We start from the raw sequence: 17,502 nt of genomic DNA on the forward strand, positions 1-17,502 counted from the left end.
ACAGTGGCTGCGATGATGGGCTCAAGTATAGCAGGGATTGTGGGGCTGGCGCGGGATCAGGCAGTGTTTCGTTCTGCTGTGCATGGGGTCACTATGAGTCGGAAATGACTCAGCGGCACTTAACAACAACACATATATAATAATAATGTAATACTCAATGCCATGGAGTTAACTCTAACTCATAGCAACCCTTCCTTGGGTTTCTGAGACGGTATCACTATAGAAGTAAATTATCCAATCATCCCTCCAGGGTGTGGCTGATGGCTTTGAACCACCAGCCTTGTGGTTAGCAGTCAGATCCCTTAGGCAACTACACCATCAGGGCTCCCCTGGAGAGCACGTGTGAGTGTGGGCCTGGGTGTGCCTGATGCCAGGTCAAGCAATGGTACGCTGGGAGGCAGCCTCCACAGGTGTGACCCACCACTGCTGCTGTCATAGAACAGGCCCACATGGTGGCTCCTAGGCAGCAAGGTGGACTGATAAGATAAATTGTGTGTGTGTGTGTGCACGTATGGACTATTAATCAATGGTAGGTGTACAAGTGGAGCTGTAAGCATATGTGTGTGCTGAATAAACCAAACCAAACTCACTACCATCCAGTTTATCCGGACTCATAGCAATAATCCCTCCTTGGTTTTCTGAGGCAGTAGCTCTAGGCAAGTAGATTGCCCAGCCTTCTTTCCGAGGAGTGTCTGGTGGGTTTGAACTGCCAGCCTTCTGGTTAGCAGTCAAATGCCTTAGGGTTGGTTTACCATGTTAAAAGGCTTGGGATCATTGCCTTGGAAGATAGCTTAATTAATTGGCATAACATTGCACAATGTTCCACATGCTAGTTTGATGAGTAGTATCTGGGGTCTTAAAAACTTGGGAGTGTCCATCTAAGATCCAGCTATTGGTCTTTACTTGTATGGAGCAAAATAAAATGAAGGAAATAAAATGCTCAGAGAAGAAATTAGCCCATGAGCCCAATAGCTAACATTAACCACAGCATCTTCTAAGACCAGAAAAACTAGATATTGCTCAGTTACTGTTACTGACTGTTCTGACTAGGGACACAATAGAAGGTCCTGGAAAGAAGAAGATGAAGATGTAGAAAACTCAAATTCTTAAAACAAAAGCCAGAACTACTGGACTGACAGAGTAGAGGAACTCCCAAGACCATTGCCTTAAGATATCCATTGAAGTTGGAAATGAAGGTGTGTCTGGAGGTGACCTTTCAACTAAACAATAGACTGGCTTATAAAATAAACAGTATCTGAGTAATGTGCTCCCTTAAATAATTAACTACATGAGGCCAAACGGTCAACATTTACCCAAAAGCAAAGATGAAAAGGCAAAGAGGGAGAGGAAAGGCAGATCAATGAAAACAGAACAAACAGAATGGAAGTAATGAGAATGCTGACACATTATAAAAATCATAAGCAATGCCACAGAACAATTTGTTACAAAAATTGTTTTAAAAAGAACTTAATTTTCTGTGTAAATTTTCTAAAATACTTTTTTAGAAAATTATGTAGATATATTTTTGACAGAGATAAAGGTTCATGATACATTATTAAACCTATTAAATATTAATAATTATGAAAAAGCAGATCAAACAATGCACATAATGCAATTATATTTATGGGAAAATTAAACACACCAAAATATATCTCAAGTGACATTTTTCTTCATATAATCTATGTTTTCTAATGTAATATTAGTATTTCTATTATTTTATTGTTGTTGTTATGTGCCGTCAAGTCGGCCCCGACTCATAGCGACCACTCCTTGGGTTTCCGAGGCAGTATCGCTATGGAAGTAGGATTGCCCAACCTTCCTTCCGAGGAGTGGCTGGTGGGTTTGAACCGCCAGCCGTCTGGTTAGCAGGCAAATGTCTTAGCCATTATGCTACCAGAGCTGCCATTATTAGTACTGCTAATAAAATAAGTATACCTGAGGGCATATGTATATAAACATTTGTGTGTGCTACATATATATTCACATATACAACAAACTACAGAGGGGGCATAGTTATGGAGGATTCCTAGACATACACAAATAACTCAAAACATTTTGAAAAGTTTCAGGGCTTCCACCACAACACTAAACCCACTGCCATCGAATTAATTCCAACTCATAACAACCCCCATTGGTTTTCCAAGGCGGTAAATCTTTACAGAAGTAGATTGCTCAGTCTTGTTTCCATGGAGTGGCTGATGAGTTTGAACCACTAACCTTTTGGTTAACAGTCAGATGTCTTACGCACTGTACAACCAGAACTCCTTAGCACAACACTAGTAGTTTCTTATTTAACCTTTATTTTATCTTCCTTCTATAAATCCTTCAGGAATTTCCAAATTCCTATCGGACAAAGTTCAAAGGGCTTATGGGTATGCAGTACTCTTTAAGATCGACCACTTGTCTGTCAGTTTGTCATACTGTTCTGGCTTGCATATTGCTGTGAGACTGGAAGCTATGGCACTAGTATTTCAAATACAAGCAGGGTCATCCATGGTGGACAGGTTTCAGTGGACCTTCCAGACTAAGACAGACTCAGAAGAAGGAAGGGACCATCCATTTCTCAAAGAATTGGCCAGTGAAAACCTTGTGAATAGCAGTGAAGCAATGTCTGATATATTACTGGAAAACTTGATGAATAGCCCTGAAACACAATGTGATATAGTGCTGGAAGATGAGTCCCTCAGGTCTGAAGGCACTCAAAATACAACTGGGGAAGAGCTGCTTCCTCAGAGTAGAGCCTACCTTAATGATGTGGATGCAGTATACATTTTGGGACTTCCATTTGCTAATGTGACATGATTCAAAATGAGAAGAAACATATGCAAACATACCTTAATAATCAGAACATGGAATGCATGAAGTATGAATCTAGGAAAATTGGAAGTTGTCAAAAGTGAAGAGGAATGCATAAAGATGGATATCCTAGCTAAAAATGGACTGATTATGGCCATTTTCAATCAGACAACCATATGACCTACTATGCTGGGAATGATAAATCGAAGAAGAATGGCATGGTATTTGTCATCACAAAGAATGTTTCAAGATCTATCCTGAAGTACAGTGCTGTAAGTAGTAGAATTATATCTATACACCTACAAGGAAGACCAGTTAATACTACTATCATTCAAATTTACACACCAATCACCAAAGCCAAAGATGAGGAAATTGAATATTGTTACCAGTATCTACAGCCTGAAATTGACCAAACATGCAATCAAGATGTGTTGATTATTACTGGTGATTGGAATGCAAAAGTTGGAAACAAAGAACAATCACCAGTAGTTGGAAAATATGACCTTGGTGATAGAAATAACACTGGAGATGACATGATAGAATTTCACAACACCAATGACTTATTCATTGCAAATATCTTTTTTTCAATAACATAAATGTTGGCTATGCATGTGGACTTCACCAGATAGAGTACACAGGGATTAGATCAACTACATCTGTAGAAAGAGGCAATGGAGAAGCTCAATATCTTCAGCCAAACAAGGTCAGGAGCTGACTGGAACAGACCATCAACTGCTTATATACAAGTTCAAGCTGAAGCTGAAGACAATTAAAACAAGTCCACAAGAGCCAAAATATGACCCTCAAAATATCCCTCCTGAATTTAGAGACCATCTAAAGAATAGATTTGCTGTATTGAACACTAACGACCAAAAACCAGAGGAATTGTGGGATGACATCAAGAACATCATCCATGAACAAAGCAAAAGATCATTTAAAAAGCAGGAAAGGAATAAAAGACCAAAATGGATGTCAGAAGAGACTCTGAAACTTGCCCTTGAATGGAGAGTAGCTAAAGCAAATAGAAGAAATAAAAAAATAAAAGAGCTAAACAGATGATTTCAAAGAGCAGCTTGAGAAAACAAAATCTATTATTATGATGAAATGTGCAAAGACTTGGAGTTAGAAAACCAAAGAGGAAGAATACATTTGGCATTTCTCAAGCTGAAAGGCTGAAGAAAAGCTTTAAGCCTAGAGTTGCAATATTGAAATATTCTATGGGTAAAATATTGAAAGATGCAGGGAATGTCGAAAAGAAGATGGTAGCAATGCACAGAGTCACTGTACCAAAAAATAACTGGTCGATGTTCATCCATTTCAAGAGATGGCATATGATCAAGAACCAAAGGTATTGAAGAAGAAGTGAAAGCTGCACTGAAGGAATTGTCAAAATACAAGGCTCCAGGAATTGACAGGATACTCATTGAGATGCTTCCACAGATGCCATGCTGGAGCACACACTCATCTATGCTAAGAGATTTGGAAGACAGCTACCTGGCCAACTGACTGGAAGAACTCCATATTTGTACCCATTCCAAAGAAAGGTGACCCACAGAAAGTGGAAATTATCAAACAATATCATTAAGGCCATACAAAAATAAAATCTTGCTAATGATAATTCAAAAATGGTTGCAGCGGTATATTGGCAGCGAACTTCCAGAAATGCAAGATGGATTCAGAAGAGGATGTAGAGTGAGGAATATCATTGCTGATGTCAGAAGGATCTTGACTGAAAACAAATACCAGAAAGATGTTTACTTGTGTTTTACTGACTATGCAAAAGCATTTGAATGTGTGAATCATAAAAAACATATGGATAACATTGTGAAGAATGGGAATTTCGAAAAGTTAATTGTACTCATGAAGAACCTTTACATAGACCAGGAGGCTGTCATTTGAACAGAAGAGGACACTGCATGGTTTAAAATAAGGAAGGGAGTATGTCAGGGTTGTGTCCTTTCATCATGCTTATTCAATTTGTATGCTGAGCAAATAATCTGAGAAACTGGATTATATGAAGAAGAATGTAGTATCAGGATTGGAGGAAGACTCATTAACAACCTCATTAACACAGATGGCACAACTTTGCTTGCTGAAAGTGAGGATGACGTGAAGCACTTACTGATAAATACTAAAGACTACAGTTTGCAGCATGGATTAAATTTGAACATAAAGAAAATGAAAATCCTCACAACTGGACCAATGAACAGCATCATGATAAATGGAGAAAAGATTGAAGTTGTCAAAGATTTCATATTACTTGGTTCCACAATCAACACCAATGGAAGCAGCAGTCAAAACATCAGACAATGCATTGCAGGGGGCAAATCTTCTACAAAAGACCTCTTTCAAGTGCTGAAGAGCAAATATGTCTCTTTGAAGACTAAGGTGTGCCTAACTCTGGTAGCATAGTGCCTAAGGCACTTCACTGCTAACCAGGAGACTGGCTGTTCAAACCCACCAGCCACTCCTCAGAAGGACGATGGGGCAATCTACTTCCATAGTGATACTGCCTTGGAAACCCAAGGAGGGGTCGCTATGAATTGGGTCTGACTCGACGGCACATAACAACAACAACAACTCAAGCCATGTCTTCTGGTTCCCTAGTGCTGCTCTGACAAGAATATACCACCAATGGGATGGCTTGAACAAACAGGAATGTATTCTCTTACAGTTTGGAGTTAAGTCCGAGTTCAAAGTGCCAGGCTCTAGGGCCTGGGTGAAAACCTCTCACCCTTGGGTTTCAGCTCTGCCTCCTGCTCCCCGGCCCACTGAAGCTGGAGGCTTTTTTTTCACTCAGACAGCTGCTGGCTGCTGAGGCTGAGAAGCCCAAGGTTGACAAGTAAAAAGGCACAGTCTTATTGTTACCAAACCATACAGCAGGCCATCCATTCCAGTTCATTGAAAGTACCAAAGTCAGCACAGCATGGCAGGCTGCTGAGCAACAACACAGCTACATGCAGGGTTCAAGCATGCCGTAAGCTGGAGACCGTTCCCTGAGGCTTCTCCTTATATACAGAAAGCAGACCACATCCCTAAGGCAGCTACTCAGCTGCTCACAGTAGATTCCACTGTGGAGCTGATTACCAGTTTCATCATGGGGAATAAGTACATCCAGCTGCCCAGCCACTCAACCAGGCCTAGCCAACTTGTCACACAAAGTTCACCACTACACCATGGTATTTTCAATTGCCTCATATGCATGTGAGAGCTGGGCAATAAATAAGAAAGTCCAAAGAAGATTTGATGCTTTTGAGTTGTGGTGTTGACAAGGAATACTGAAAGTACCATGAACTGACAGAAGAACTAACAAGTCTGTCCTGGAAGGAGTGCAGCTGGAATACTCTTTGGAAGCGAGAATGGACAGACTTCATCTGCCCTACTTTGGTCATGTTGTCAGAAGGGAGCATTCCCTGGAGAAGGATATCATGCTTGGAAAAGTGGAGAGTCAATGAAAAAGGGGAAGGCCCTCAACAAGACAGATTGACACAGTGGCTGCAACAATGGGTTCAGATATAGCAAGGATCACGAGGCTGGCACAGGACCCGGCAGTGTTTTGTACTGTTGTACATAAGGTCACTATGAGTTGGGGCCAACTCAATGGCACCTAACAACAACGACAACATCACCCTTTAAGAGCTAGTCTCAGCCTGATTCTCCAGATTTTGTTCATACCAATTTTCCAGTGTATACCCTCTGATCTTTTTGTGTATAAAAAAAGACTGTTCCCTAAATGAGCTTTTCTCATAATTATTTGCATCCATGTATGTTATACTTCTACTGACAATCAGCATTTCCTTCTATCATGCTTCTATCATGTCTCAAAGTCAAATCTCAAAGCCAGGATTTCTTCCTTGGCTTTTTTCCCCAAGCTTTCCTTTCAGAGTTAAGCACACACTACACTGGAAGCCTACAGTACCCTAGAACTACCTCAGTTAATGATTTTGTAATTGTTTGTTTGGCTTTTTCCCCCACCAAGAAATAAACTACCTGAAAGTAGAAATTCTGTCTCATTTTCATTTTTTATTCCCAGCATCAAAACACATAGAAATAATAAAATTTTAACAAAAATATAAATTAGTACTATATGGGCTATTATAACATTTCCTAATAGTAACAGTCTTTCTTTTCTTTAAAAAAAAAAAAAAAAAAGCTCCAAAAGCTAATTTTCTGGTTAGCATTAGTTTAAAAGCAATCCTTTGCCACTACCTGGGAAATAGGAAACCACTCTGAGAATGCCTTCAGAAACTGATGTGTTGGAATCTGTGTAGGCTCTTCACTCATTAATGAGCTTTTAACTTTTTGCTTACTAGTATAGAAAAGCTTTGATTTGGTCTGGATTTGTACTCTGACCATTGACTCAGCTGAACTGACTATGACTAGGGAAGTTTAGCAATTGTTGCCAAAGAGTACAGATTATGTTTTAGAGAATATTATTCTCCCTTATTTCAATACATATTTATTTTTTTCCAAATATTCTTTGATGCAGCATAGGTACAAAAATGAACAATACAAACTGTGAACCCTCATGAATGTAAATATGTTTAATAGTCATTAACATTTATTATAAGGAACTCAGAAGTACTATGTACTAAGATCTTCACGTATCTTATTGGATCTCCATAACAAATTTATGAAATAGGGATTATGTTTAACCCAAATTTTTATACTAAACTATTACACAACTAGAATTTTTACACTTTTCTGTCCTAACAAAGGTAAATACTTTTATCCTCTACTAGCATTGGTTTAAAATCAAGAAGGGAGTGCGTCAGGGTTGTATTCTTTCTCCACACTTATTCAATCTACATGCTAGGATTGGAGGAAGAATCATTAACAACCTGAGACATGCAGACAATACAACTTTGCTTGCTGAAAGTGAGGATGACTTAAGGCACTTACTGATGAAGGTTGAAGAATACAGTCTGCAGTATGGATTACGTCTCAATATAAAGAAAACAAAAATCCTCAATGAGCAGCATCACAATAAATGGAGAGAAGATTGAGGTTGTCAAGGAATTCACGTTGCTTGGTTCTACAATCGATGCCAACGGAAGCAGCAGTCAGGACATTAGACGACGTGTAGCATTGGGAAAGTCAACTGCGAAGGAACTGTTTCAAGTGCTGAGGAGCAAGGATATCTCCTTGAGGACTAAGGTGCGCCTGGCACAAGCCATGATATTTCCAATCGCCTCATATGCATGTGAGAGCTGGACAATGAATAAGGAAGACCGAAGAAGAGTTGATGCTTTTGAGTTGTGGTGCTGGCGGAGAATGCTGAAAGTACCGTGGACTGCTGAAAGAACTAACAGATCTGTCCTGGAGAAAGTGCAGCTAGAATGCTCCTTGGAAGCAAGAATGGCCAAACTTCGTCTCACCTGTTTTGGTCATGTTGTCAGAAGGGACCATTCCCTGGAGAAGGATGTCATGCTTGGTAGGGTGGAGGGTCCACGAAACAGGGGGAGGCCTTCAACGAGATGGATTGACACAGTGGCTGTGATGATGGGCTCAAGTATAGCAGGGATTGTGGGGCTGGCGCGGGATCGGGCAGTGTTTCTTTCTGCTGTGCATGGGTCGCTATGAGTCAGAAACGACTCGACAGCACTTAACAGCAACAACAACAGCATTGTAAAGTGAAAGAGCAAAAGTTTTGGTTTTAGGCATTCCCTCACAGCTGTGGGATCTTCAGCAAGTTACTTTGCCATTCTCATTTTAATTCCTTCTCTATACTTTGGAAACAATGGTAAATACCACACAGATGTGTTGAGCAGAATAAATAAGATAATATACATAAAGTATTTATTAATATGCAGGCCCTTCAGGGACTGCCTTGAATTACCTATTACTGATGACTTATTGAAGACTATAATAAGAGCTAGTTCTGTGGTAAAATATTTAACCAAATACTAAATAGGTGACTCACTGGAATAATGGAGTTTATTAAAAATACTTTAAAAGTCAAATATTCTCTAAGTTAATCACTCAATATTTGTGATTGAATGTTGAAACTTCTGATTGTTTTATAGTCATTCAAAACTCTTGTATCAACAAAATATTTTCTGTAGATAATAGTTGTTGATTAATTAAAGTGGATGTTTTAAAATTAAAAGTATTATCATTTGTTTTCTTGATTTTTGTTCACTTACTTTTAATCAATAAGGTTAAATCAGTTTAAGATACTTTGAATTTGTAATAATCTGCTTAAAATTGTGTAAATCTACTATGAAATTAAAGCTAGTTAATACTCAGTTTAGAAATCCAAAATTTTGTCCTTTTCTAGCCATAAATACAGCCCACTTTGATGACTTCATATAAGTTGTAGGACTTTTCCATGTGATTTTCCTATTGGTACTTCATCAGAAATAGATATTCTGACAGATATGAAATATTCCCATTTCTTCTCCTTTGTGAAGACCTCATTTTCACCTTGTATTTTTTCAATAACTATCAGAAGGAAGTAACCTCCAAACAATCTCTGACATGATAAGATTTCATGTATTTATTCTACTTCATAAGTAATCTTCCATATGCAAACTATCCAGATTTTAAAATTGAAATATGACATTTTTTTCTTAAAAATGTTTCTTTAGTAATGAATACATAAGAGTTAAATTCTCATCCTAAATACATATTAATAAATTCTTCCTTGGGTTTGTGATATGTACTGAGTACCTTATGTATGTCCAAAGTTGAAGAGCATTTCACTTATTTTCTCAGATCCAGTACTAAACTGTCTTGTGATTGCTTTCTACCTACAACTAAATTACTCTCATAACAAAATTACGTTTATCATTTTAAAACAAGATAATGCAGGGAAACAAATAATGCTTCCCTCTTGTCCTGTTTTCCACTTTTCACTAGATCCTTTATGCTTCTGGGAAGATCTACATGATATTTTTTGTTGTGGTAAGTTTTTGGTTTGCCTTTTATTTGGCAAGTTTGTTCTTGAGCATACTTGCTATGGCCTATGAAGAAGAAAAGCAAACACATACTGAAAAAGCTAAGAAGATTGAACCAAAGTATCAACAGACTTTAAAAGAACTTCAAGAAGGAAAAGGAGCAGCTAAGGTATAATCATTTTTTCATACTTCTTAAAACGACAGAGGTATCGTTTAAAGATCTTGGAGTGTATTGGCTTCTGCTGGTTGTTCAATATTTGTGTGTAGCGTATGATCAGAAGATAAAAATTGATTTCTATAAAAGGTATCCCTTTTGCTACACATCATTCTTTCCTTAATGCACTTTGGTGGGAGGTACCAGCATCATTAGAGATTTTTTTTTTTTTTTATGTACAGGATTTTTTATTCCAAAAAGTGTGAATTTCTACTGATAATAAACTATGAATATAATTTTTAAAAATTAAATCCATTCTTCATAGAAGGATAAAATTATAGTATTAGAAGGATAAAATTATAGTATTAAATGTAATCGTAAAAATTGTAGAAAAAATTATTTTATTGGCTTTCTAGTTTTTCCAGAGGATCATGATGTCCTTGTGAAGAATTATCTGTGGAATAATTAAATCCATAATTAGTAAAACTTAATAAGGTTTTACTGTGATTTTCAAATACTTTTGTACTGAGTTTGATTGTATTTTTAAACGTTTAGCTTAATAGCAAAATATTTAGTATACAAATCTAAAAGTATTGACAGAATTTCCATTAGGGAAGTTGTGGAAAATCTTTAAAAATCAAAATTGTGGTGCAAGTGTGCTAAAATGAAGAACAGTACTGAGGAAAACAGCCAGTAGTAATTTTTTTATGTCTTCAGGACCTTGCAACCTCACACCTCTGCTTGGAACCCACCTGTTTTGGTAGATGGAAAAAGAATGGAATTTGAGACAAAGAACAAAGAATATTAAAAAATATTAAAAAAAAGAGAGAGAAAATCAAATCCATTGCCCTGGAGTCAATTCTGACTCATCGATGGCCACTCCAAATGTTACAGAATAGAATTTCTCCCTACTTTCGTCTTTCCTCTGTGCACTGCTGGGTGGGGTTGAACCACCAATCTTTAGTTTAGTGCAAATGATTTGTGCCACACGAAGACCTTGACAAAGGTATAATGGGGTCACAGTCAGGACCCTCATGTAAAAAGAGGACAGAAAGGGCTGAGGAAAATAAAGGACCAGAACAAATCCTGGCACTTAGTGGAATGTGTTATGAGGCTGACTACATGGTTCAATAATACCAAAGGTCTTATTTGTGTAGAAAAAAGGAAAAATTTTAACTTCCCTACATGTATAACCATTTTATTAATTCAAATATCAATGGCATAGCTCTAGAAAAGTCATTCTACCAAAAAAAGGAGTCTGAATGACATAATGTAAGAGCATACAAAACGAGAAGTTATTGATAGATACTAGTGTCTACAAGGTCCATAGCATGCATACCAATGAAACAAAAAACAATTATAGGCTGAATGAAGAAAAAAATTGTTTAAAAAGAGGCTATTGAGTATCGCTGTGGTATCACTCATGAGTAAGTCACAGAAAAAAAAAATTACAAAAGGTTTCTTTCTCTAGCAGTGAGTCTGGGGTCCTTCAGATTGAGTGAATGGATGGGGTCTGAATGATGTGTTGAATGTATAATTTGTTCTGAAGTGACATTTCACAATTTCAAGGACTTAGCACTACACACAAATGTATCCAGGAAGACAACAATACTTCTATTATCCCCAAATGAGATACCCTATTAACTCTGCCTTTAAAGAACTTTAATTATTCCTAATTTCCAAATATCTCCATTCATTTTACTGTTTCTAAATCACATAATTTTTTTCTGATTCTAATTAAAAATATTCCAATTATAAAGGATTTCCCCCCCCCCCACCGGAAGTGCCCTAGAACATTTTGTGATGCAGAAGTTTTCCGGGAAACGAAACTTCAAATCATTTCCACATGATTTATCTAATTTTGTGTTATTATTTATACATAGAAAACACTTAGGAGAGAGAAAAGAAGAAGAAGAATTTAAAATCAAAATTAGGACTCTTTAGGTGACTGATCTAAAACTATTAAGATTCCAATTCCTTGTTGCAATTGTAGAGGAATTGCTTAGATGTAGTATTATAGCAAAGACGTTGTTGTTGTTGTTATGTGCCATCGAGTCGGCCTCGACTCATAGCGACCCCTCCTTGGGTTTCCGAGGCAGTATCACTACGGAAGTAGGATTGCCCAACCTTCCTTCCAAGGAGTGGCTTGTGGGTTTGAACCGCCAGCCTTCTGGTTAGCAGTCAAGTGCTTTAGCCACTATGCTACCAGAGCTACCAGCAAAGACATAGTTTATATAAAATAAAAACATAATTTTTCAGCAAGGTAAATATAGATTTTGGTCTACTTTAGCCATTTACTAAATGTAAGATGCTTACCAAATCCCTTAAACTCACCAATTTCCTGTTTTCTCATCTGTAAAATTTAAATGCCTGTAACATAGTTTGCTGTGAGGTCCAAATGAAATAAATTCATATAAAGCACTTTATACTGAGTAACTTAAAAAAATGTTACAAAGAACTATTGGTAAAGTCATATAACATGTCAATGTTATATGTTATATTAACGACACATTAACTATCACCCTTAGTAGTCTACATTAAGACTATTTGATCTTTATAAAACGAAAGTATTTGTCTTCAAATAAACTCACATAATCCTAAATCATCTTAACACCTCCTATGTTATAAAGGGTGGCAAGTGATGGAACTCAGAAAGATTTCTAGAGGTAGGAATCAACATTTTTAGTAAGGTTATATAACTTCTTATAGCTAAAATATTTGATCTGCAAAGGGCAGAAGCCGGTATTATTGGTGCTGTTGTCTGACCTCAAGTCGATTGCAACACACAATGACCCTATAAGACCAAGTAGAACTGCCCCAAAGGGTTTCCAAGGACGTAATCTTTACAGAAGTAGATTTTCACATCTCTTTCCTGTGGAGCATCTGGTGGATTTGAACCTCTGATATTTTGGGTAGCAGCCAAGCACTTAAGCTCTGAGCCAGCATGACTCCTTAAGTCAGTATTGTTGTTGTTGTTGTTGTTATGTGCCATTTTCAGACCAAGACCACACAAATAGAAATGAAGAAAATATCATCAACTACTATGAGCACATCTGTGGATATGTTGGATGATGCTACTCTCAGAAATAAAAAAGGTAAGTCCAAAAATATTTAAACAATATGCAAGGTATTACCATTGATGAGATGAACTTTTAAAGAAATCCTGCAATTTCTTCAGAATTTTAGATGACAGTAACAAAAATTGAAGGAATAAAGTGAGAATATTGAAAAGAACAATACATAAGAATTTTGTAAGCATAGTTTTGTAAATACTGGAAGGGCCACCAAAAATGACCAAGGAATTGTCTTTGTTTAACATTAAAAACAATATAGAAGTATAACTTGTGACTACAAATAGAGTTGGAGTATTTTCAGAGGTCCTTTCTAAATTTGACTGTGTCTTTTTATATATAACCAGCAGATTTTTATCCAGGACAATATTGAAAAGCATTATTATTTTAAAGCTTACAAATCTTGAAATGATAAATCATTTTCTCAACTACAATCCCTATTTTTTTCCTTGAGAGATATTGCTTAGTTTTGCTTCCAATCCACTGTTTGCCTCAGGAAGCATGAACAAAATAGAGGAAATGTACTCAGTTATATTTTTTACTAATATAGCATTTTTCAACTTGCTAATTTTGAATCAGAAATCTATTTTCAAACTTCCCTTTGCATTCAAAAAATCAAATATTTTTTAATTAATTAAGAACTAAAGTAAATAATATGCTAACATTTAACTTTTCTATTTTTCCTTTCAGAAGTTAAAGATTCCAGGAAGAAATGTCCTTTTTGTTGCTATAGATTTGCTAAAATTTTCTTGATCTGGAATTGTTCTCCCTGTTGGTTAAAATTGAAAGACTTTATCCATATGATTATAATGGACCCATTTACTGATCTTGCTCTTATCATATGCATAATTTTAAACACACTATTTTTGGCATTGCAATATTATCCACTGAGTGTGAAAATGGACAATGTTCTCGCCATTGGAAACATGGTAAAATGCTAACAGCATTATTTTCATTGTTATTTCAACTTCTCTTTAGTTATCATTATCTCTATGATTTAATTTTATAATTCCAATATCTTGCAATTGCATTATATTAGGATTGAATGAATATATTAGGATAGGATAGGATGAAATATTAGGATAGGATTAGGATTGGATGAAGTGTTAATGCTCCATCCCACACACACACACACACACACGCACCTTTATAACTATTCTTATCATTTTATAATTTTATAGCTAGAGGTCTGCCATTTGGTTTTCAGCCAGTTACTCTGTAGACTATAAGTGGAAATTACAGTAAAACTTGTGGAAACTGGAACCTGTATAAGGCAGAAATTTGTCAGACACAAAAATATTTTCCACTAAAAGAAGTGATAAAAAAGAGTTAATGCTACACCCTGTCAAAGGCAGAAACCTTGCAAGACCTGGAAAAACAAGGCAATTTCTCCTCAAGTTCTGGCTGTCATAGATTTCAGTGTATGCCCTAAACTCACTTATTGACTATTTCATTAATGGACATTTCACATTTACAACAATAGTAAAAATCTTCTGTCCAACTATTTTGTGCATTAAAAACATACATCAATCACAGACGCCAAGATGAGAGGCGAGAGAAACACAGGCTGTGATGGCTAAGGTTATGTGTCAATTTGCCTGGGCCATGATTCTCAGTGCTTTGGCAGTTACGTAACGATCATTTTGTGACCTCCTGTGGTCATCTTCCAATTTCACATAGTGTCCATTTTCACATAATGACCCATCTTTGGAACCTAAGTATGTTGATAAGTGAGGAAAGGATATATTTATTGCTCCCTACTTTCCCAAAAATATACTCTCTTGGTATTAGAGCCATATAGATCAGGGAAGGGCACAGGTGAAATAATGGGCACAAGTTCTTCACTGATAATGGGTCCACAATCTTGATAGCACAAGCAACTGCCCCTGTGTCTTCTAACCTCCTGTCTTGAGTATTTCATTTTGACAAGGAATGTTTGAGATTCATTCACCTTGCTTTCACGTACAATGAAAAAGATAAAAACAGATTTCTGTGACTTTAAAATCAAACCACATTCAAGAAAACACATACTGTTTCATTTTCTCTGATTTTATTGTTGCTGCTGTTCCTTAGTTGCTTAGTAATAATTTAGTACTAATAATAACAGGTTGACTGTTTAATCAAACTGCTGCTGGTTTTGGATGATATGTTTACTTGTTAATAAAACAGTAATTTAGTTATTTCTACCAGTATAGTTTCAAAAAAAAAAAGTTTCTGTATGTTTACTCTGTCTTTACCTTCATAGTACCATTTTTATACTCTCCCAAGATGAAAAATTAAATTATATTTCTTAACAGGTACTCCATATCTCAAAAGTAACTATTTGAACTGGAAAGATTTTTACCCTAAAATATTCTTTTGCTTTCTTCCAGGAAGGCTTTTATTAAACTAATGAAAGATTCAGTATAAAGTATTTCACATTAGATTGTTAAATAAAGTGTAGGAATCTGTCCCTGTAACACAGCCCCCAAAACTAATCAGACCTTGACTGAGGAGCATTGAAGAATGAGGCATTAAATAATTAGTTTCTCTGAGTCAGGGCTATGATGGAGCTATTGGAATCACTTATTCACTCATGTGTTTTGTTTTTATATAGGTTTTCATTGGAATTTTCACAGCAGAAATGATTTTTAAAATAATTGCTATGCATCCATATGGGTATTTCCAAGTAGGTTGGAACATATTTGATAGCCTAATTGTGTTCCATGGTTTAGCCGAACTTTGCCTAATGAATGTTAGAGGATTTGCTCTTTTGCAACCATTCAGTCTGGTAAGTAGACTCCAAGACCTTCTGTTATAATGTATCTCAGTTCCTCAGACATAAAGTAGAAATAATAGTAATGCCTACCACATTGAAATACTGGGAAGATTAAATGAATTAATTTGTGTATGACAAGCTTAGAAAGCACTCCCAGAAATAGTAAACATTATCCATTCACTTTAGCTACTCTATGTTCTACAAGTTCCAGAGACTCTTCTGACATCCAATTTTTTTTCCTTTTCCTGTATTTTTAATGGCCTTTTGCCTTCTTCATGTATGATGTTCTTGATATCATCCCACAACCTGCTGTTCAATGAATTTAATCTGTTCTTCAGATGGTCTCAAATTTTGGTGGGATATAATCAAGATCATACTTTGGATTGTGTGAACTTGTTTTCATTCCTTCAGCTTCAATTTGAATTTGTGTATGAGCAGTTGATGGGCTGTTCCACAGTCAGCTCCTGGCCTTGTTTTGACTGATGATATTGAACTTCTCCATCACCTCTTTCCACAGATAGAGTCAGTTTGATTCTTGTGTATTCCATCTGGGAACGTCTATGTGTATAGTCATCATTTATGTTGTTAAAAAAAGGTATTTGCAATGAGTAAGTCATTGGTCTTGCAAAATTCTGTTACGTGCTCTCCAACATAATTTCTGTCACCAAGGCCATATTTTCTAACTACTGATAATTCTTCTTTGCTTCCAACATTTGTGTTTAAATCACCAGTAATTATCAATACATCTTGATGGGATGTTTTGTCAATTTCAGACTGCAAAAGTTCATAAAAAATATTCAATTTCCTCATCTTTGGCTTTAGTGATTAGGACATAAATTTGAATAATAGTAGTATTAACTAGTCTTTTTTAACAGGTGCATGGATATTATCCTTTCACTGACAGCATTGTACTTCAGGATAGATCTTGAAATATTCCTTTTGATGATGAATGTGATGCCATTCTTCTTCATTGTGTCATTTCTGGCATAGCAGACCATATGATTGTCTTATTCAAAATGGCCAATACTAGTCCATTTCAGCTCACTGAACCCTAGGATATCTATTTTTTATGCATTCCATTTCATTTTTGACAGCTTCCAATTTTCCTAGGGTCATACTTCATACATTCCATTTTTCAATGTTTAATGAATGTTTGTAGCTGTTTCCTTCTATTTGAGTCATCAGGAAATGAAGGTACTGAAAGCTTTACTCTATCCACATCATTAAGGTTGATGCTGCTTTGAGGAGGCAGCTTGTGGTAGTTAAGATTATGTGTCAATTTAGCTGGGCCTGGTTTTGAGTGGCTGGGCAGCTGGATGTGGTTATTCCCCATGATGAGACTGGTAATCAATTGCATGGTGTAGTCTACTGGAGCAGATGAATAACTGGTCTGCTTCCAGTATATAAAGAGAAGCATTGAGAAAGGTCTACAACTTTTGGCACACTTGAATCCTGCATGTAGCCGAGTCATCATTCAGCAACTTGCCATGTTGTCTGCTGATCTTGGAACTGTCAGTGAACTTGAATTAGTGGTCTGCTGTTTGGTTTGATAATTTTGGGACTATGCTTTTCTACTTGTCAACCTTGGGTTTACCAGCTTCAGCAGCCAGCAACAATCTGAGTTAAGAAAACCTCTAGCTCCAGTGGGCTGTTGTTGTTGTTGTTAAGTGCCGTTGAGTCATTTCTGACTGATAGCGACCCCATGCACAGCAGAACGAAACACTGCCCGATCCCACGCCAGCCCCACAATCCCTGCTATACTTGAGCCCATCATCGCAGCCACCGTATCAATCCATCTCCTTGAAGGCCTCCCCCTCTTTCATC

The 17,502-nt window shown here is 36.7% G+C and overlaps 1 protein-coding gene across 1 annotated transcript in view; it reads left to right on the top strand.

Annotated features, from left to right (window-relative positions):
- SCN7A (sodium voltage-gated channel alpha subunit 7) overlaps positions 1 to 17,502 on the top strand; it is a 79,552-nt gene that overhangs the window by 20,741 nt on the left and 41,309 nt on the right. The window contains exons 9-12 of the mRNA XM_007947371.1: positions 9,658 to 9,864; positions 12,848 to 12,944; positions 13,611 to 13,849; positions 15,517 to 15,690. Of these exons, the coding sequence (XP_007945562.1) occupies positions 9,658 to 9,864; positions 12,848 to 12,944; positions 13,611 to 13,849; positions 15,517 to 15,690 (717 nt within the window). The remainder of the gene's footprint in view (positions 1 to 9,657; positions 9,865 to 12,847; positions 12,945 to 13,610; positions 13,850 to 15,516; positions 15,691 to 17,502) is intronic.

This window comes from Orycteropus afer, unplaced genomic scaffold (assembly GCF_000298275.1).
Source record: "Orycteropus afer afer isolate SDZICR_OR568_19922 unplaced genomic scaffold, OryAfe1.0 scaffold00001, whole genome shotgun sequence".
In the NCBI taxonomy this organism is placed as follows: domain Eukaryota; kingdom Metazoa; phylum Chordata; class Mammalia; order Tubulidentata; family Orycteropodidae; genus Orycteropus; species Orycteropus afer.